Source organism: Theobroma cacao, chromosome 7, assembly GCF_053813885.1.
Source record: "Theobroma cacao isolate CCN51 chromosome 7, ASM5381388v1, whole genome shotgun sequence".
NCBI classification, from domain to species: Eukaryota; Viridiplantae; Streptophyta; class Magnoliopsida; order Malvales; family Malvaceae; genus Theobroma; species Theobroma cacao.
The window spans coordinates 165,127-187,448 of record NC_142645.1 but is presented as its reverse complement, the minus strand read 5'-3'; the positions used below and the strand labels follow the sequence as shown (position 1 = coordinate 187,448).

General features: G+C 37.8%; 4 protein-coding genes across 5 annotated transcripts; 3 read left to right on the top strand and 1 right to left on the bottom strand.

Moving 5' to 3' along the window:
- Positions 1–146: 146 nt before the first annotated feature.
- LOC18593186 (putative amino acid permease 7) lies at positions 147–3,203 on the top strand. The gene is made up of 7 exons (XM_018124701.2): positions 147–307; positions 431–667; positions 1,445–1,538; positions 1,708–1,922; positions 2,030–2,163; positions 2,277–2,504; positions 2,625–3,203. Exons 1-7 carry the CDS (start codon positions 229–231, stop codon positions 3,030–3,032), a joined length of 1,395 nt encoding a protein of 464 aa, XP_017980190.2. The 5' UTR covers positions 147–228; the 3' UTR covers positions 3,033–3,203.
- Positions 3,204–3,998: 795 nt separating this feature from the next.
- On the top strand, positions 3,999–5,531 carry MYB80 (myb domain protein 103). Its single transcript, XM_088808047.1, has 3 exons — positions 3,999–4,342; positions 4,433–4,562; positions 4,677–5,531. The coding sequence occupies exons 1-3, from the start codon at positions 4,210–4,212 to the stop codon at positions 5,407–5,409; spliced, it is 996 nt and encodes a 331-aa protein (XP_088664173.1). The 5' UTR covers positions 3,999–4,209; the 3' UTR covers positions 5,410–5,531.
- Positions 5,266–19,302, bottom strand: PA200 (proteasome activating protein 200). The gene is given in 36 exon segments (XM_018124700.2): positions 5,266–5,635; positions 5,722–5,875; positions 6,752–6,844; positions 7,436–7,560; positions 7,848–7,929; positions 8,066–8,244; positions 8,674–8,769; positions 8,875–9,156; positions 9,329–10,230; positions 10,347–10,441; positions 10,662–10,807; positions 10,887–10,929; positions 11,028–11,071; positions 11,142–11,310; positions 11,667–11,742; positions 11,745–11,836; positions 11,931–12,048; positions 12,160–12,239; positions 12,333–12,549; positions 12,866–13,074; positions 13,166–13,242; positions 13,400–13,555; positions 13,653–13,871; positions 13,960–14,077; positions 14,150–14,277; positions 14,391–14,627; positions 14,775–14,991; positions 15,071–15,172; positions 15,294–15,361; positions 15,468–15,584; positions 15,965–16,130; positions 16,219–16,320; positions 16,716–16,838; positions 17,309–17,421; positions 17,511–17,613; positions 18,854–19,302. Coding segments are annotated over 36 exon segments (5,451 nt in total). The 5' UTR covers positions 19,015–19,302; the 3' UTR covers positions 5,266–5,593.
- Positions 19,303–20,142: 840 nt separating this feature from the next.
- Positions 20,143–22,267, top strand: LOC18593183 (RNA polymerase II elongation factor). Of its 2 annotated transcripts, none has more exons than XM_007020269.3 (3): positions 20,143–21,507; positions 21,603–21,670; positions 21,768–22,267. In XM_007020269.3, the coding sequence occupies exon 1, from the start codon at positions 20,826–20,828 to the stop codon at positions 21,492–21,494; it is 669 nt and encodes a 222-aa protein (XP_007020331.1). In that variant the 5' UTR covers positions 20,143–20,825; the 3' UTR covers positions 21,495–21,507; positions 21,603–21,670; positions 21,768–22,267. The 2 variants fall into 2 exon arrangements, with proteins under 2 accessions (XP_007020331.1, XP_007020330.1); XM_007020268.3 differs by having other exon boundaries at positions 20,144–21,507; positions 21,758–22,267.
- The last annotated feature ends 55 nt before the right edge of the window (positions 22,268–22,322 follow it).

Below are 22,322 nucleotides of genomic sequence, written 5' to 3'. Positions count from 1 at the left end.
TTATGGGATTATTTTATTATATTAATTATTAAATTAAAAAATTATTTTAAAAAGATCATTAAAAATAATAATATATAATAATAAACAAAAAAATTTGAAAATTCTGTGACACAAGTTAGAAGCCACACGTAAGGGAGGTTTAAATTCAATTTCGAACTTGCTTCTAACACCTAGAAGTTTGTGTCACACACAACACAGGACTCAGAGAGCATTGCCTTATTAGACGCCATGGGAGAAGAGCATGTTGATCATCAGACACCACTGTTGCATAAGCAACAGCCACAGGATACCGTCATTAACAGAACTGGTATGTCTATCGTCAACTCTTTTAGCCATGTAGCATTTCCGAGTTTTTTTATCTGTCATGCCATGCCATGATTCGTCTATGACTATATTCTTCACATGGAAACCATATGGATTGATGGTGAAGGGACTCTATGGACCGCGGTGGCACATATAATAACTGGGGTCATAGGGGCAGGGGTGCTGTCTCTGGCATGGAGCATGGCTCAACTGGGTTGGATTGCAGGACCCTTGGCTACGCTGCTCTTTGCATCTATCATTTTCATTTCCTCTTCACTTCTCTGGAACTGCTACAGAACTCCTGATCCTGAACTTGGACCCATCAGAAATCGCTCCTACATAGAGGCTGTGGACATGAATTTAGGTGAGAAAAACACTACTTCCTCTACTCCCATGGTTTCTGCAAAAAGTAGATTGAATTGCTCGTCTCTAACGATGAAAAACTGTTGGTTGCATTTGTACTGCTGCTCCACCACGGTTTCTGCAGTCCTGCAAGATATTTCTATTCACTCTATGAAACTAGACAATGTCTTATATCAGAAGGAAATTTAGATACAAGAGTTTCAAAGAAGTGCAGCCATAAACCTGCATAAAGTGAATACGCATTGCTTAAAGAGATAAAATCATGGATGAACATGAAAACTTGATCCTGCTGATGATGTGTGGGCCATCTGACCGGTGCAATTTATTGACTCTGTAATCATACTGCATAGGTGTCCACAAGTAGAACACAGAATATCATTATCTCACGCAAGCCTGTACCTGAGTCTCCACTTGTCACCCTCTTCTGGTGTTTGCCAATTTCTATGTTTCCTATTGCTGATTGCCTACCTCTATGTAATCTCCCTGATAGTCATAACAGTTTGAACTTTCAAATTAATCAGGCTATAAAAGTCAACATTAGCATAGAGATGAAAACTTACGGTTTAACAAAATTTCTGGATTTGATAAAGCAGTTTCATCTTCACGAGCCAGTATAAAGTAATTTTCAGATAAATCATGCACCAGAGGGCCAGTCTAATCAAACTATCGAAATCATATCTTTACCTATATTGATCTCTTGTCACCCCTTTCTGCTTTGCCCTTTGCTGTTAATTAACATTTTGTAATAGATATTTGCTTGCTTAATATGGATTTTCAGGCAAAAAGAATGCACGGGTGTGCAGCCTTTTCGTGCAAGTAGGCTTGTATGGTGTGGGAATAGCATATACAATTACAACTGCTACTAGCATGAGGTGTGTTGTTAAGTGGCTCTTACTCCCACTGCATCATAGTTTACTAGAGGTAGTTCAGCCAAAAGGTGCTGCTGCTGCTGCTACTACTACTAGTTTTCCTCTTTAAGAGGTATGGCTTGGGTTGTCATTGCCACTTTATAAGACCCTAACGTTCTACTTGTGAATGCAGAGCAATTCAAAAATCAAACTGTTACCACACACAAGGGCATAAGGCTGCATGTTATTATGACGATACTTACTATATGCTAGCTTTCGGAGTTGTTCAATTAATACTGTCTCAGATACCTAATTTTCACAGCATTCACTGGCTGTCGGTAGTTGCTGCAATCATGTCCTTCGCTTATGCTTTCATTGGACTTGGACTTGGCATTGCTAAAGTTATTGGTATGACAGTGAACCTGTATTGTTGGATATTTAAATTGCTCATTGTAGTATATATTTGAAGTAACTTGACAAAGATTTTATTGATGTTGATGTTGCTAAAATTGCAGGAAATGGTCATCTTAAGGGTACCATTGGAGGAATCTCAACATCGACTACTGCTGAGAAAATCTGGCTGGTATCTCAAGCACTCGGAGACATAGCATTTTCCTATCCATACTCCCTAATTCTTATTGAGATTCAGGTGTGACAGTGTTTGATAAGATAATGAGTTCATATTGTTGTCTGGTGTTTGATGATAGTTGAAGACTTTATGATTGCTGAACTAAACTATGATTACAATTTCAAAACTTGAAGGATACTTTAAAGTCACCTCCTCATGAAAATGAGACCATGAAGAAAGCCTCAATAATATCAATTTCTGCTACAACTTTTTTCTACCTCTGCTGTGGAGGACTTGGATATGCAGCCTTCGGAGATGATACACCAGGGAACCTCTTGACAGGTTTTGGATTCTACGAGCCATATTGGCTCATCGACGTTGCTAATGCATGCATTGTGCTTCATCTAATTGGAGGTTATCAGGTACCAAAACGATATCTGTACCAGAAAGTGTCAACATATGATTTCAGCCTTATTTGTCAGGAAAATGCTTCTTTTAGCAGAAAGAGAGTTAACTTTTGTCTCTATGCCTTCTGTTGACAGGTTTACAGTCAGCCACTATTTGCAAATGTTGAAAAATGGATCTCTGGGAAATTCCCTGACAGTGGATTCATACACAAGGATTTCAACTTGAAACTCCCACTTTTACCGGCTTTTCGGTTAAATTTTCTCAGACTATGTTTCCGGACTGTTTATGTTGCTTCTACAACAACAATTGGTATGTTATTTCCATATTTCAACCAAGTTTTGGGAGTGATAGGAGGCATCTACTTTTGGCCTCTATCAATATATTTTCCAGTGCAGATGTACGTTAAGCAGAGAAACATCGAAGCCTGGTCAAGAAAGTGGGTGCTGCTTCAAAGTTTTAGCACTTTTTGCTTGCCCCTCACATTGATTGCCATGGTCGGGTCGATTGAAGGGCTTATAAGTGCCAAAGCCGAATTAAGTTAAGGAACTTGATTGTCTCTGTTCATGAGAAAGACAAGACACATATACATGGAAATGTTGTTGATTTTACTTGTATCAGAAATTTATGCGACAGGCCTTGTACTTTTCAGGAGCTTAGAAAACCTGGTATTGGAATTATAGTGTTGGAGTGAAATAAACTTCTGATTATTGTCATCTTTCAGAATTCAATAGTGTATGCCACCACTGTAAGACAACAGGCATTTGCTATGTGATTCCGTAGTCTCTGGAAATGATGGGATTTCCTTGTCAACATGACAGAGACTGTGTGGATCCGCAGGCTGTCTCTCTTCATCAATCTCTCCTTTGAATCTTAGCAACTCCGAAAGGGTTAGTTCCTTGTGTTTCAACATTGAAAACAGCACGAGTATAGGACACATATGGTTTCAAAGTTCATCCTATGTTTCGATGGGGATACAAAGACATGTGTTGTACTGAAATTAACAGCTATACCAAGTACTTTAAAAGTTCTGACAGTTGTATAGGTGGTTAGGCAGCAGCAACAAGAAAATCCGAACAGGAATATCGATCCTTACAAACTCACTCATAACCATCAACTCGTGGGGGTAATTTAAGATAAAGATGATGATTGTGTGCAAGAAAAGTGCTGATGAGTCACACGTGCAAGAAAACAACCTTACCTTTCTGCAGCTTTAAGGTGGTTTTGTGTGAGCAAAGCAGAAAGCCAACGAACACATGCATAACCCCAAAGGCAGTCAACATGGGAGAGAGAGAGAGAGTTGACCGGGTGTCTTGTGGGTGAGCTACCGGCCAATCCCTCACACGCCCAATAGCGTTGAATTCTTTAATGAAATCATGCAGCTTTGATGTCGTTTTCCTCTTTTTTTTCCCTAGTAGAGAATTTGCCATGCAATATGCAACAACGTTTGCTTGTATATATAAACAATAAACCACTCACCATTTCTTTTCTCATTAAAACCATCAAATTAGAAAAGTACCCCAAAACTAATCTCACCTCCCCTTTTTTTCCTTAATTTCGAGTTAATCAAAGATTAGGTAGCCCAAGCCTTTTCACTTCCATTGCTTATTCTACTCCTTTCTTCTTTGTTTTTCCCCTCTTGTTGCCAGGTCTTTAGCCTTATTCTTAGCATTTTCTTATGGAGCATGAGTGAAGAAAACGAATAAAGAAAGAAGCAAAAAGATGGGTCGGATTCCATGTTGTGAGAAGGACAATGTGAAAAGAGGACAATGGACACCTGAGGAAGACAACAAGCTCTCCTCTTACATCGCCCAACATGGCACCCGTAATTGGCGACTCATCCCCAAGAATGCTGGTCTGTTGCTTTGTTCGGATGTAATTCTTAAGAGGCAATTGTAAAATCTATTGTTTTGTTAAGAAAATCTTTACATTTCGGAATTGCCAGGTCTTCAAAGATGTGGGAAAAGCTGTAGGTTGCGATGGACCAATTACCTCCGGCCAGACCTTAAGCATGGCCAATTCTCAGAGGCGGAGGAGCAAACTATTGTCAAACTTCATTCTGTTGTTGGCAATCGGTAAACTAGAATGAGTCATACCAGATATAAAGCCTATCCACTATCTGTTTTAATCTATATAAATATATGTTCGGGTCTAGCCATTAACTCTCTGTAAATGGCATCTCATTGCAGATGGTCATTGATTGCAGCTCAGTTACCTGGCCGCACCGACAATGATGTCAAAAATCATTGGAACACCAAGCTGAAGAAGAGGCTTTCAGGCATGGGAATTGATCCCGTCACCCACAAGCCTTTCTCTCACCTCATGGCTGAGATCGCCACCACGCTGGCTCCGCCGCAGGTGGCTCACCTAGCAGAAGCAGCACTTGGCTGTTTCAAAGATGAAATGCTCCACCTCCTCACTAAGAAACGCATTGATTTCCAGCTTCAACAATCAAACGCCGCACCAGGAACAAACACAGTTCCTTATGTTACCAGCAAACAAGAGGAGAAAGATGATGCAGTTGAGAAGATCAAACTGAATTTATCGAGAGCTATGCAAGAACCTGACATGCTACCCCTGAATAAGCCATGGGAGTCTTCTGGTGCAACATCGGCTAATTTTGCAGGGGCCTGTGGTGTTTTCCCTGTCTCTGTTACTGGATTTCAGTATGGTCCATCTTTTGGTAATGAAGGGGGTGGCTCACCATGGAGCCAGAGTATGTGTACCGGAAGCACATGCACAGCAGGGGAACAAGGCAGGTCTCATGACAAATTAAAGGATGAAAACGGAGATGAATCTGAAGGTGGAAAAGAAATTAAGAATGCATCAAGCATATTCAATACAGATTGTGTTTTATGGGATATACCATCTGATGATCTTATCAATCCTATATATAGAGAAGCTTTTAACAACAAAGAATAGTATAGGCAAGAACTTCTTAAGGAAGAATAAACTTCTTAGGGAAAAGGCTATATGAGGCAATGTAAATAAAACTCATTTTACAAATTTCAATGAAACTTATAAGGAAATCATAAAATTTGTCACTGTTATTCTCAATCATTGTGTTTCCGATAAATCTTCTCTCTCTCAAGGAAAGCAATGTAGATCAAGCAAAATATGACGATGAGGACGATGTATCTGCCAGGACCTGCAAGCATCAAACAGGAAAATGTAAAACAAAAACTAATCATCATAATATTCAGCCCATGATAATTCATAGTTTTTTGCAGAGACCTCAAGTTGCTCTTCATTAAACGAATCCTTTTGAACGTTCCATGTATCTGCATGCGTACGCCGGAACTCAGCAACTGCTTTTGTCACAGTCAATTTTACAGGTGATGGCTCCCCACTGAAGCGAGCCAGTAATGTAACGTGATCAGGTAACCATCTGCAAAATAACACTGTACATAAATAACATAGCAAAAAGAAACTGACTGAAGAGGTGACAAAGCAGAATAAAGAGCGCCTTTCAAAAGGAGAAGAAAAAGGAGTTCCAATGGCTTTTAGCATCTCATTTAATCCTGCAAATTTGATGGCTACAAGTAAAAGAATTCAAATGTGTAGGAAAACTTTGAAGATAGAAGCATGATCCTGGGCTTGGCTACTAAAGCAGATAAGATTATAAATGAGAGGACTTTAGCCCAGCCTAAACAAAAATTATCTTTCCAAACCAACAAGCCTGAACAATCTAAATTTCCTCGAATGACCAAGTTTCCTAGGGTCACCTTTTGATCCATATCACAGACTCAACTATGCAGGTGAAATGCATGTCAAGGTGTCTACCTACCTATCTCAATATATTAACCCATTCAGCCTCATACTAATTTAACTTCAGGATGTTTATGCAGTGTTTTAAGTACCCAGGAAAGTATCAGCCATGGAAAAGTTTTGGAATTCTGAGACCATGTTTCTCCACTATTTTCTTCTGTAAATATTTTTCATTTCTTCTAAAGTAACCACACTTTTCACCCACATTTCTTACAATGTGTTTGTCAGGTTATAATACAAGGATGGCAAGTATGCATTTTTTGTGCATCAGACTCATGCTCCATTGGCAATACAATTTGTGAAATTCCAATTAGTTAGGCAATGGACCTCATGCTTCAAAAAAAAAAAAAAAAGCAACTTTAGGAGGTAGAGTTGGTACATGGATGTTTCAGAGATATTGTTTACTTCCTTCTCAATCACATAAACATTATGAATCTTGCATAACCTAGCTTATTACTAACATTTTAACTGTTTATTATATTTAACATAGACCAACCTGGGCATATCATATGGGACTGATAACACCGAAGCTGCCAGAGCAAGTACTGCACCATGTACAGATGCCACAGAGTGTCCAGAATTTGCATTCCTGCATGCATAAGTTAAATGATTTTTAGACCAGCATAGATGTTAACAACAGCAATAATTTTGAATACCAGGACCTAGTACACAAGTGAATGTGAACACCATGTATTTTACGCATAAATAAGCTATTTATTTATGAATTATGATTAAGATGCTTATTTGTATGCCTTCATCATTCTCACTCAGCCACAAAGAATGTTTAAAAAATTCATTAAAAATCTGATGCAGATGGAAGCATGTAGAGTTAGTATCTGATAATCTATATTGCTGATGGTTTTTCTCATGTAGAGAAAGTGTCTGATAATCTATATTGTGATAGTTTTTCCTTCGTAGAGATGCCCAATTGAGATTCATCACAGAAACTAAATTTATCATCACAACATTAGCAACACTAGCATTAATTATCTCATGCATAACAGCATAAGGATATAACTTAGCAATCATCTCTAACCCCACCAAAAAGAAAAATGTGGTCTTTTCTTACTGCTTTTTCAGCTTTTGATTTCCATTATCTGAAACTTATTAGCATCAAAAGGATATTAGTTTTCATTAAATCAAGTACATAACGTTTAACGGGACGAAAACATAGAAATACCTTGTCTTTCTCCTTCTTTGAATGGAATTTGCCTCTATGTATGCCCTATCACGGAAATCTCCAGCTAAATCTTCATCCCCACCCTTCATTAGGCCAGCTAGCACCCCTGCAGCATGCTCTCTTACCTGAGCAAATTTAGCTATTTTAGTTGAAAGTAATAATATCCTATTTCCTGCCCAAGGACCTTGATCCTCAAACAGAGGCAAAAAAAAAAATCACGTATAAAACAATTATTTTAAAAGCACATTGACTTCAATTTTGTCATTTTGTACTTCATCTCAGAGTCCAGAACAATACCGATACCTTCAGTAAGTTCCTACTCTTTATCACTAAAAATCCCACCTAATAAAGTCTACTATTAATATAGCCCACACATGCCACTCTTTGATTGAAGATTTAGCCAAAAATCTACCTCCACTTGGTTGTCTTGAAGTAGCTTCTCCACTGTTTTCCAGATCTTTTGTTTGTCCCCTTTCAAGAGAATGAAGGTGTGCCTGTAATAAAGCACACAACTGCATTAGAATCCATACCAAAATTTTCCAAAGCTATATGCTGGAGGTGACTCCTCCAACTAGCTTGCCAAAATAGGAAATTACCAATGTCCTTATATAAATCCTTAAAGTAACACACCTGAACATAAAAGTTCGTAGATATGTTAGAGTTGCTGATCTAGTTCGCCAGTTAGGATCCTTTGCAGAAGAAAGAATAACAGAAACAGCCTTCTGGAGATGGGGTTCCAAAATGATTCTCCATTTTAGTAATTCAAATGCTGCCTTTGCTAACGTTGACAAATCTTTGTTTGACGTTTCCTTCCAAAGGCCAAAATATCTCAGTTATAAAAGTCAGGATGGCCAAACATGATTAAATCTTAAGGAAATCAGTTACCAGAAAGCCAAAATTTAAAGATAGAGAGAGAGAGTTCCAATAAGGCAGCTCTATGTCAAATTCAAAAGAAGCAAGAAAGAAAAAGAGCAACTAAAGTAAACCATATTGTCAATGCTATGAAAATCTTTTTCATCATCTGCGATTACTTCCATATTCCAATCTCTAAAATAATGAGAACTTTTTCAGTATCTGGTAATGATTTTTTTTCCTTTCTCCTTTTTCTCAAACATGATTGTCAAAACCACAATTAGCTACCTGAGACTAGAGTGCTCAAGTGAGTACAAGGCAATAAAAAATAATAGCACCTAAGTAGAATCTAAGAGAAATAGAAGCAAAATATTAGCTTCACATACCTGCAAGGAAATTACAGGATATAGAAGCCCCACAATCACGTCAAGCAAATATGAAGATCTTCCAGACTTCAAAGTTGATATGATAAAATGAAATAACTGCACGTTACAAAATGTGATAAGTCATCAAAGGAGATTTAAAAAAGTTAAAGAAGAACACATTCAGAGTAATCAAGAATAACAAAGAGACTAAAAGTTCAATACAGTTTCCATCCATTTGACATCATCCTGTGAATCACCATTCTGATAACCATTTTTGGTACTTATATCTGTCGAGGTATCTATAACATCAGACAGGCTAGAATTCTGAATGTTCACAACAAGTTCGGATGCTCTTTCCGTTAGTAGTTGAACCCAATTTTCCTCCTTAAGTTGGTTATTGATATTAGTCTTTCCCCTGTCATTCGAATGATCTTGCGAAGATGACGCATGGAGCCGAATGTTAGAGCACAACACAGAAAGGGTAACCCCAATAGCTTCCCTTACCTGTCCAATACAGAATTATATGAGAGATTCATTATAAGAAAAACATCATGATATCAATATTCATATCAAAATTTGTAAGGCTATCCATCCAACAAATGGAAAACGGAAGTGAGGACTATTTAGATTTTCCCATGCATAGAAATTTACATATGTAGATGAGAGGCAAGCTTACTTGGGCCGATGAATGGCACATATTACCCAGCAATTCATCCAGAAGTTTATTGTGCATCTGTATCTCAGGCACAGGCATTTTTTGCGGGGATAGCTCTATAAGTGCAGCAGAAATAAAAGCATACCGCTTCGCAACTACAGTTGTAGTTACAGTTGGAGGTAAAGGTGTCAACAAGCAGTTCAAAATCTGTTGCCTCAGAAGGGGAACTCTTGTTCCATGCTTTCCTTTTCCTGTAACTGCATAACGTATACAAGCCGCCCACTCAGGAATGGATTCCACCGATTGAGCAAGAATAATGTTCTGCAACTGGACCATCATCCAGCTGTCCCATTCCTCTAAAAGGCCATTGACATCAGAATGTAACACTCCAGCAAATGCTTCAGCAGCGACACACTGCTTAGACCTCTCCTTGGCATTGACAAACTCCTCCAATGTACTTTTCAGTGCAAGTAAAACCGGCATTCCACATTCTTGGATTAACCGCTTAAATATACGAGCAAAGTTTGAGTAAAAAGTATCGCTTCCTAATAAAGAGATCCAGCTAGGAGTACGTGGCCATGTAGCTGAAAAGTCGAAATAAAAACGGGTGATCGATTTGTCAGCCAAGCTCTGAAAGGAAGAATTTCCATGATTTCCTCTAGAAGATGCACTCTCAGTATCAGTTATTATATGGACATGGGACAAACTATTTAAGGTCTCATTAAAAAATCCCTCTTCCTGAAATATCTCCCTTAATGCTCCTTCAAGGGATGATTCGGCATTTTCTTGTGAATTCCCAGAGAATAGTGGTCGATCATCAGCTGACATCTTATAAGGTGAATCTTTTAATAGCGTATTTAGAGCCGAGATTGCAAGTATTCTTGTCTGAGGAAGTTGACTTTTCAAGTTCTTTAGGAAGTGTCCTAGGCAGGCAAAAAATAAATAAATAAAAACTGGATTCCAAAAATTCCTTCTAAAGTAATGGGAAAAGTACCAGGAGAAGTTAAGACACAATCCATTGGCCAAGAAAAACACTCACCAGCAGTTTCACCAAGGATTTTTGGTGAAAAGTTTGGGTCATGCCTACATGACACGGCCAACAAGAGCAAAACTCTGTTAGCCATCAGATTATACCTGGAACAGAAGAATTAAACCCAAGAAAAAAAAGAAGAGCCTCAGTCTGATATCATATTATTTCAAAGTCTGGTAGAAAAATAATTCTTTAATGTGTACATCATCAAGCTGAAAGTAATGCACATCTGCAAATATATAATAAAAGTAGAATGCATGACTGCTCATATAAATGTCCATAATTAATAATCAGTATATTAAGTGGGAATATAGTTACTCTTACCGCCAATGCAAACCCGTAGAATCAAAACTCATTGAACCAATCTGAGACACCAGATCTGCAAAGTCTGGGGTATCTATGTGATTATCCACTGTCTTAAAGATGTTTTTAGACACACCCGCAAAGTAGATGTTGTATTTGACAAAAAGCTGGAAGCATAAAGAAATTATAAGCAAAGAGATTTTGACAGGTGACCTCCAGAATATTACTGCAAGAGAAGACTTATACCTCATTGATTGCTTTCTGGGCTTTCAGTGATTCATGATGGGAGCTGAAAATGGGGGGAAAAAAAGCATAAAGCCAATGCCATTTCATGTAACTTTAAGAGCAGCACTTTTAAAGTAAATCCAGCCAAGAAACTGAGGTAACCTTAAAAGAATTGCAAGGAGAAATGAACCAAATGCTTGTGGATCCTGAAAGAATAGAGTATATATAAGAAAACATTTTAGAATAAACTATGACAACTTTATGCTGAATGATTACCGTTGTCAAATGCTTCAGAACTGTCTGTGTAGAAAGCACAGCACAAGAACCTAGAACCGCATGGTCCGGTGAATTAGGTTTCCTCAAATTCTCACACAGAGAGAGCACACACTTTGAAATCAAAGATGGCCACCTCTTCATTATCTTCAACAGAGATTTTCCAGCAAGCCTAACAAACAAGCAAAAGAGATCATCAGATACAATCAAAAAACATGTTTTCACCTCGATCTTGTAACCCACATAAACCAGCATACTCTACTAACAGCTTGAAATAAGCAGATGTGTAAAATTGTCATTAGAAGTATAATTTCAATAAACAAATAAACTGATAACAGTTCTCACTCATAAAGTTCCAATGTACTAGACTATTCTTCCTGGAACATGTTCACACGGATTTTCAAGATTGAATGTTTAATGTGGTTGTCTGCTGCTGTTCATAATACTGGCTCATTTAAACATATTCAAATTTAATGCAAGGTGAGCGGTAGAATGACCTGACAGAATGATTAAAATCAGAGGACTTACATGCGAACGCTTTCATAGTTATGCAAAGAAAGATTTAAAAGATCATCCATCAACAAAATTACATGGTCTGGTGCAAGAAATTTCCATTGGTACGAAACAGATGATAAGATGATTGAGAAGATCTCCATGTGCTGTGCATGTATGCCTTGTCAATGAGAGCCCACCTAGGCCTAAATACAAGAATAGATTCAGAATTAGATGCCATGATCCTCTAACACTGTACCAGTAATTGTCAAAAGGGACATCAGGAATAGAACTCTGTACCTTCTCTTTCCTTTAGAATGTGAAGATGCTATAAAATTTATTGGAGGCTCTACAATGGCAGCAGATTCCAACTTCCAAGCCTGCCTATGATTTGACCACTCGTCATATTCCAAACTTCCTATATGAAACAGGTCGGAAAATAAATTGATGTGAGGAAGGAGACACAGGTCAGAAGGGCATCTCCCATGAGTTTAAGAAATTTATTCCATCTGTACATAGTGTCTATTACCGTAGTTTCCAAGAGCATCCATGATACGTATAATGAGAATCAATAAAATGCTGTCATCTGATTTTTCCTCTAGTAAGTATCTGTGCACATAGCAAAAGCAGAAGAAATTCAGCAACTATTGCTGCTTAGACTGACAGAATAATACCCAGATGCAAAGAAATTAGAAATATTACTTGCAGGCAGTGTGTATAACCTCAGCAGCCTTTTCCCGCAGTTGAGTGCTGCCAACTCTTGAACCTGTAGCTCCAGCTATTAGAAAAGAAGGATAACTAGAGTCTTCAATCGTGCCGTTCCTGGAAGATGGCCTGAAATCAGGCAAGCAAGATAATACACCTTGCAATGAAGAATCAATACGTAAAAGAGTCACTTTCAAGTGCTCTTTCTCGTTGCCTGCATCATAAATTGAACATGAATGTCAAAAAATATTATTTTATATCATAATATGAAATTAACAAGTGACAGTAAGAAACAGTTACTTGTTAACTATTAAACAAAACAATATTAGATTGGCATTTCTCAACAAATAATACTTCATGAACATTCCCGAAAATGAGATAAGAAACAAATAAGCACTCATTCCCATAGGGATTTTCCAGAAAATTTTATATCTATCAGTCTTCAACACGATTCAAAAAAATCCCTTCAAACTAAAATCCCCCACCAATAAATATTTGCATGAAAAAAAAAACTGACAATTGTGTTTTACCTGGATCAGAGTGGATCTTAGTTTGGCATATTCTTAAAAGATCATCTAAAGCCGATTGAAAATGGAGAATTAAAAGTTCATTAGCAAATTGAACTTCTTCATCACTTGGAATATGCCATTTAGGGGCCTTCAGTGCTCCATCATTAGAATAATCTTTTGTACTGATCCATTCCTCTAATGCAGCAGCAGCAGGGTGATTCAAGATGCACCTAAAAGCCAGATTTTCCTTTATTTTGTTCCAAGGCAAGTTGCAAAACAACAATGATAATTATTTGAACAAATGAAATGAAAATAAAATACTTGTATTGATCCATAGGATAATATAGGACCAGGCTTCCAAGCAGTGACCGAAGAAGATGATCACCAGCTCCATTAACCTGAAATCTAAAACAAGTCAGTCACAAAGAGAGAGAGAAAGAGAGAGAGAGAGAGAGAGAGGGAAGGAACAAAAACTCAACAAAACTTTTTCAAAGAGCATCTCATTTAGATTAAGGTATACATTATTTATATGCATGGGCAAAAAAAAAAAATAACCTTCCAAGAAGGGGAGTCAAATGCAGAAACAATCGCTTCCTTAAATTGATCCTTGTAATGGAGAAGTGCAGACCCTCCATAGCTGATGGCAACTGATAATATTTTTAATTGATAATCAATTGCAGTTTCAAGAGCTGGAGAAAGGGTGGGTTTAGCCTAAAACGAAAATAACAAGAAGAAAATATATTAACTTCCACTACGAAAATCTGGAAGAGAAATAAAGCTACCAAGAAGACCATTGACAAGCAAAAACCTTGGTTGAAACTGAGGGATCCAGAATTCCTCTTCCTCCAAATCCTGTAACAGGTGTTCCATTCAAAGAGGATAGAACAGATGATAAAATTGGTTCTACAAGGTGAACAACCGCCTCTTCTGGATTTGAATGAACACATGCGCAACAAAGCAGTCCTACCTCTGCAATTGCCCCAGGAAGAATATTTGTCCAAACGAATTTGGAGATTTTCTTCAAAGCCTGTTCTGATTGAAAGGGAAAGTTAACAAGAACAGATTCCCAAAAAACAAAATCCATGAACTTATCATTTGAATCCAAAAACAGAAACCTGATTATATAGTTGTTTTGAAAGTCTCCCAAGCAAGATTTCAAGCATGCAAAAGTAGTATGGTCCATCTTCAACCAGAAAAGTTCCTGATGTTGCTGATGAATGAAGGCCTTCATTCCTGCAAAAACAGCAATAAATGATTCCAAATATAATGTAACAAAGACTACGACCGGTAGCACCCATTACTTACAGAACACTGCTGGGTTCCAAATGTAGAAGTAATGAAAATAGGCGGCAAAAGAATTCATCTAGCCATTCAGAAAAGCGAATCATGGGCATGAACGAGAGCTCATCTATATTATCATCCAGCATAGCCATCTGTAATTATTAAGTGAATAAGAGGGAAAGGAATGAAAAGAAGAAAAAAAATGTAGTTGAAAAAGATTAAATTTGAGCCAACTTGCTCTGAGGATTAGAGACTTGGAGCTTACATTGGAAAAGATGGAACCTATTAGTTGCATTGTTGCCAAGGTTTTAGGAGGATCATTGGCATCCATACCAAGGAGTGCATTTGATAATGAAATCATGAGAAGATCAATGAATGTATCATCACCACCTCCAAGATCAACCGGGTTAACTGAACCATTTGATAGGGATGTGAAAAAAAGAGACCGCCCGGCAAATGCTACTGACATCACAGCAGTTTTCAACTGGTGGGTGGCAGTCATCTGACTAGACACAAAAGTGGCAAAATGAAGCTAAGACGATGGAAGACACATAATTTTACAAGCAATGATAATTAAGTCACATCAATCAGACCAGTGTACTACTATGATTAAAATGTTGTAAACGCTAAATGCAACAACATTACTAACCGTCTCCAAGGCCATATGGAATCGAGAAGCCAAAAATGGAAGTACCAGAGAGGGCTCCACATAGGATAAGATCGATGTTGCTGCAGCAACGGTCTCAGAAAGATGTTCATTTTTGCTATATTGACCACGATCAATAAGCCTCAGCAGCACATTGACAAATGCACTCCTTTCTAATTTTCCTAAGTAAAGCTCAGCCTGACTATCATTATCTGTGTTCCTGCAATCACAGCACATAAGTAGAATACATGTCAGATCAAATGCAGAACACATACACAATGTTGTCAGAAGATACATACTGCTGCTCATGCTGTAAGCGTTTTTGGAATGTAATCACCAAATACAGCAGAAATCGCTCCAACGAATAAGTCCACCGACCACCATTTGAGGGATGGTAATATCTACGAAGAAAACACAAAAAATAAAAACAACAACAATCTAAGAACCAATAAATAGAATCACTTGAATAGAACATATAACTTGAAAACAGAACTAGAGCATTAAAGATGTCGATAAACTAACTGTTCTAAGAGGTTGACCAATTTCTCGAAATGTTCTTGTGCCATACTACCAGGCTTTAATAAATACACCTGTAATATGTTTTCCAAATAGAGCATCAAAAAACAATACTAGGAACCATACATGAGTATCAATTCAAAAACCCTGCAACATAAGTGCCATGGTTTTTTATCTTACAACTGATTTTGCAATGGCCTTTGCTGGAGTGACTGTCTTATTGGAGAACAAGAACCTTGTATTTCTGGGTACGTCCACAGAAAAAGGATAAGATCCACTTCCACTTGCCACAGGAACCTGGAATGGAGAAATTTAACATAGAAAAAATCAGAACAATAACAAAGCTGATTGAAAATTAAAACTACAATAAGATCCCAGATAGAACCAAAGAGCAAGCATGGAAAGAAGAATTGAGAAAAAGAAAGGCATGAAAGAGTAACAACAAAAGCATGAAAAGCACACAGAAGCCTTCATTATAGAAGGCTCAGATCAGCTTATGTTTTAAATGTAGTCTCTGATAAACAGTTGTCAAAGAATAAATTTAAATCTTGCTCATCAGCAAATGTGTGTGTGTGTGTGTATGAGCTTTAAGCAACTTCAACTATTTGGATATGAAGGATCACTTCTTCCAAACCAACAAAATATACGGTTTAAGGACACTTGAATAATACACTCACCTCAAACATGTTTAAAAATCTAGTAAACAATGTAGGTAAAAAACACTCCCAGTTGATAAACTTGTAATTCTTCACTACACGAGCCATAACAGCAGTCCATTGACCGTTCCAGAATTGACAATTTGGAATTGAGTCCCAGAGTTCCATACACTCTCTAATCCAATTACTGCCATTCCAAAGATTGGAAATTAATTTTCTCAAGGTACTGAGGTTAAAACCACAAGGTCATAGTCCCCAAATATATGTTTTCTTACTCTGAGAAGAAGTCTTGATTGTCTGAATTTGTAGGAAGGAAGAGTCTCACAAATCCAGCTCCTTCAAAGGTTGCATTGTGCCAAGGATTTTCCAAAAGAGATCTGAGAATATGTTAAAAATCTTTTAGATATTTAATGGTGCACTTAAAATGTTAGCCATTATTACCAGAAGATAATTCTATTTCACAAGGTACTCAAAAACCCTGACCTAGAGTTCTTGTAAGAACCATGAATACTAAAGGAGGAGGTCAATAAGGTCCCAATACAAAAGACCATAGTGACTGCTTTGATTTCTTATTTTGTAGCCTCTTATTAGCATCAACTGTATAAATGCCCAAATATATTGAATCAGATGGAACAAAAACTAAATTTTTCTCAAGACAGTTTGAGAGTTTGACGTCCATTTAAAATACAAAAAGATCACACTAGTTTATGGAGAAACAATACATATCTCAGAGCTGATTATGAAAATTAAAAAGGAACCTCAGAGCACTTACCTAAACTCGAACCAAATCTCCGAGGCAGAACCAGCTGGAAAGAACCGTCGGCATGATCTAACAAGGGAAGTAACAGTCTCAAAATGCCGCTGTCTCAATCTCCATCCCTCTGGACCTGTATTCCTGAAAAACATACATAATCAAAGGACAAGCAGCATATAAAGTTCTAAAATAAACTAAACTCAACACATAAGGGACTTTTAAGAGGTCAAGAATGGGTAAACTATTGAGCTGAAATTAAAGAGAGATGACTTATGGGAAAATGTTTATGAAATCCCTTCCTTTAAGACAAGGATTAAGTTTAAGACTTAACATCATAAAGGTTCAAAATTGAGAACCCTAATGGCATGCCATCGGTGGTAGTTATGACCTTAAATATTACCACGACACTGTAGGGAGTAAGGGCAAAAAGGGAGTGTGGGGAGGAAAGAGATAACAAAGCTTTCTGTTAACTTGTCAATGTCATCTACCAATAATATGGATTCAAAAAATACAAAATGAAACATGAACATTCATACTATATAAGATTCATAGCAATTTTATCACCCTTTTTATCACATTGCAATCATTGGTAGCAGATGTCTATAACTAACCTTGTGAAATGCGTATGAATAAGAGTATCATACAAAGGCCGCCACTGAACTTTCAAGGACAATTTCTTTCGATACTTATTAAGCAATCTGACTAAGATATTTCCCCATCTAACCTAATATGTATCAAAGGAACCATCAATTAGAAAAAGAATGACAGAAGCACAAATAAAAAGATTATTCTTTCAAGGATTCAATGTACCACCTGAGCATAAAGCTTGCTCTGTGATTTATGGAATAATTCTAAGCCAATCTCAACAACTGAATCTACGTCTTCCAAAGATATATCACTTTTTGCCTTTATGAAACTGCAAAGCAACAAATAATAAGTTAGATTTGACACCCTGTAATCCACCATAATTGTCAAGGTGTCATATAACAACAAATAGCCTACTTACATCCACTTTGCTGAAAGCGTTTCTAATACTGAAACCACGAAAGTGACATTAACAAATAGACAGTTCATATCACCAAGTACTCACAGCAATTCAACTTAAACAACTGTTGACATAGATAGTCAAGGGACATGTATGCATTATAACTAAATATCCGTATAAACTTGAATCTTGCCAAATGTAATAGTTACTGTTTGTAAGAAATTTTTATTCAGAGGGGAAGCACTTTGTGAATCATGTAAAACAAAAGGAGATTAGTCCAACATAAAGTATAAATGAAAGATTCCACCCTGAAACAGCTATAAAACTCTCCTTATGATGCAATGCAGGTATTCTTATGGCATTAAGATGTCCTACAAGTTATAATTAAACAGTTCTAAAAATAACTACCAGTATGAAGATGCTCAAGCCTTGGTGTCAATACTATTTGATGTCATCTTATGTAAAGAACACGAAAATGCTACTCATAGAATGACACACATGGTCCACCACCCATCTCTCACCTCTATTTTGCTCAGTGGCACCAAACTTGCTAGTAAACAGTTAAGGATAGACTTCAAGAAAATTGACTTAGTCGGTGTAGAGCTCAGTCTATGTTATATTTTCAGGTTTTCCATGTGCAGTGCCTGCCACGCCGACTGCATTCAACATGGCTCAAACTGCAAAGGGATTATAAGGTTCTTTAATCATGCCACCAAACATTACAATAGAGGTCATGATTTGTTCAGGACGCACAGCTATAGTAACACCTTCTCCCACCAACTCCCAAAACCAAAAGTTCCATATTGAAGGTCTCAACTAAAACTAGTAAGTCCCAATCATTAATAGCTCCTTCAAGATTGAGTGCCTGCGTACTGCAAGCGTCCTCCTTCAACCTACCTGTTTTAGGTTCCTTCCCCTCCACCTTAATAAAAACTCCATGAGCAGTCAAAAACTCTTAAGCAATAACTTAATTATCTATACTGGGTAGCTTAAATTTCAAGGAAAAAGATGTCCCTTTGAGTCATTCTTGAACCGAAATCCAACCCAATTCAAAACTAAAACTGAAAAGAAAAGCACCCAACTGACTTTCTACACCAAGAATTTAATGTAAAAGAAAAGAAAAAGAAAGGAAAGGAAAGGCAGAAGATTGGAGAAAGAAATTAGAGCTTACAGGTCGATAACAGAGATCCATTTCAGAGTGGAGTAAACGGAATCCGGGTCATCGGGTCGATAAAGGTTCTTGACAGAAGAGACGACCCGAGAGAAGGATTCTTTCTCCTTCTTGGTCTCTTCTGCAACCGGTGGGGGCAGCCATGCATTGTAGAGATGCATATCTCAAGCCAAGGCCGAAGCTTGCAGCTTCTTTCTTGTCTTTTGATTTTGAATCAACTCTTAATTCTGATCGAAAACAATGAAGAAGAAGAGAAATGGGAGAAAGAAATGAAATAGGATTGGGTTTAAAACTTTGGGCAGACTACTTATAGTTGCTATGATTTAATGGGTTCTTGTTGATTTTTCTTTGTCTTCTTAAACAAGAAAAATAAATAGGAAAAGATTTCCTTTTTTCAGTTGTTTCGTGGGGAAGGGGCTGAGTGCTGATGATGATGTGCCCTGTTTCTGACTTTAGGCTTTTTTATGTACACAAATTCTAAAGAGCCGTCAAATTAAGTTATACACGAGTTCATTAAAGGAATTAATTACTAGCTGTATTGCTATTTTCAGTAGGATTGAATTCTAACCACTCAACCAAATGCATAGAGAGTATATGTATAAGCAATTTGTCCACCACTCAACATGTAATTTTCCTTTCCCTTTTTGTAATTATCATCATTGCTAGTGAAATTTACTCTCCAAAACATGAGAAATGAAGGGGAAATAAGAACAAACAGAACCGTGGAACACTTGGAACAAAACAGGGGGTTGTTGTGCTAAGCGTGGCATGCATTAGTCCATTGAATAATCTAAGAACCTTTTTGGTTTCAGGGTTGGTCGCGGCCCATGACTTGACATCATGTCTTTTCACACAGGACAGTTTGGAAAAAAGTATCCTCCCGCTTACTCAGCTCTGACGGCGACTCCACTCTCTACTTTTTGCGTCTTCGAGCTCAAAACTGAAGTGAAAAGGTTTACCTTTTTCACCCAGAAAACAAAAACAAAGCCTCAGCTTCCGCTTCATGCACACACAGACTGTACTTTTCGTTTACCACTAGGAGTCTAGGATAGCTGGATTCAATTTCAAAGCTGAGGCTGATATTTCTCTGATCTTTCTTCACAATGGGCCGTTCTTTAAGGCTATGGGGTACCTAATGCTTATTCAAAGGACTGAAAGTTTTAGTTTTCCTTGGTATGTAGACTTGGTTTTTTTATTCCTATTGCTTTATTGCTTTTGACTTTGTCTACTACTCACTCTGCTTCAGTGATTTCATGAAGAATCTAATCCGCAAAGTTGTTTTGCATATCCAGCCTTACTTTTAAGCCCTGTAATACCAAAGGCACACAACACAGCCTAGCTAGTAACAGTGTTAGGAATAGGAAGGAATGATTCTGCATATCTGCAATGCTTTGGCTGCCACTTTTTCACGGCAAAATGAACATGTCATTAGACCGAACCTTTTTCCCTATTTCATTTCATGGATTTCCCTTTCCCTTTCCTTTTTATTTTTCTTTTTCGTTGGAAGTGGATGGAGGAATTATGCTACTATACGTGATTCCATTTCCATAGGCTCAAAGTAGAACGTACTCTCTCTCTCTCTCTCTCTCTCTCCGAGCAGAGAATTTTGGGCTTGCAGTCTTGTAAGTTTGGGCTTACCATTTGGGTGACAAGCTAAAAGGGTTTTGCTTTTCAAGCAGAGCCCAATAAGAGAAGTGACCGTTTCAGTATGAACTGAAGCATAATATAAAATGGAAAGAAAATCTGACCGTTGGCTGTGAAATGTTACCGTTTGCAATCTCAGGCGTTCCTGGCAAACAATTTAAGTATCTGAAACTCTCCCTCATTTGGCACAAACAAGGCAATCTGATCCTCAAACTCTCAAGCTCTCCATTTACTTCTGTTTTCAAGATCTTACAGGATCATCAGCATTCATTTTCTTGTTTCCTGTCAACCTGCATATACATATTCTAGTTTATATTAGCAACCAGTAATGGCTGAAATGAAAGATGCCCATGTTGTAGAAATCCCAGTAGATGAAGAGCATCAACAGAAGCTCTCATGTGCTTTGAACACAATCACAGCAATCCAAAACCATCCACTGACGGAGATCTCTCAGAGTCCAGGCCATCTTTTGCTTCTCAAGTTGTGGCAAAGAGAGGAAGATCTTTTTGGCCGCAGGATTGCTCACAAAGAATCCAGGCTGGACTCTATCAAGAGAGAGATCTTTCAGCTGTGTTGTTTCTTTTTGATCTTCCATGGGTTTTTCTTCAACATTTTGTTTACATCTTCCGTTAGTGCCCAGGAGCACCACACCTGCAAGAAATGGTGGATACCATCCCTTGTTTCAATGTCAACTTCACTTGTGTTTGTGTTTTTGGCTCAGGTTAAGCTCTGCAGGCACTGGAAAGTTTGGGGGCAGTTGCAGAGAGAGAGAAACGATAACCGGGCACTTACAAGATGCATTCAAGAACTGAGGATGAAAGGGGCAAGCTTTGATTTGTCCAGGGAGCCTCACATTGGCAAAAGGATGAAGAGTTCCAGCGTCGAAATCAAATGGAAGCCTCTAACATGGTGCTCTCAGTACCTGATTACTCTTTGTCTTGTTTGCTTCTCAGGTTTAGTTTTTCCAGCCTGCAAGTTTGTTCTCTGTGGAATTTAAACGAAAGTTGAAGGTAATGTCAGCAGCTATTAGATTCAAATCAAATAGAAGAGAAAATGACAATAAGTTCTTCTCCGAGATCATTTATAACGGAAACGATCTTTGCAGGTTGTTTAGTTGAAGAGTGCAGCAGAAAACAATTATCAATGATATATGATTGATCAACATGAGTAAAGGTAAACTGCACTGCCAATCCTTGGAGAAAATTTCAATATCCAAATAGAGGTTCTGCTCGTATCTGATTCCAATTCATTTCTTCATAGAGGTCTGCAGATCTCTCCTGTGTTTTCATTGGAGAACTGTGATATGGCTGAATCCCACTTGAGGTCTTCATTGGGGATGAAGCATCTTGGTCCGATTATGATTAGATAACCTTCTGGAGCTATGAACTGTGACTCGGGAACTCCATGACTAGCAGATAAATCAAGAACAGGTTCACTGAATGCTACAGTGTTGCAGAGGCGCTTGGGTGACCTTATGGAGTCTGAGATGATAACTTCGATTCCTTAGTTTCAGAGCTCAAACACTTCATCCTAGGCCAGACTTACATTTAAACTTTTGTGCCCGAAGCTCTATCCCCTGAGTGTGGAATTGTTGATGAAAGGAACCATTAGAAGATTTTGCAACATTCTGTACAGCCCATCAGAGATTCTAGTATCATATTTCTTGGGATGGTTTTGAGGTCTCATTAGCAACACTACTTGTGTGCTCAGTTTAAGCTGTACAAGAAGTTCTATTCAAGTCAAATAAAAAATCAGTCTTCATTCTCCTTCTTTCTATTTTGTTCTTTATTCATTTCTCGTCTGAATTTCCACTTGAATGAATGCA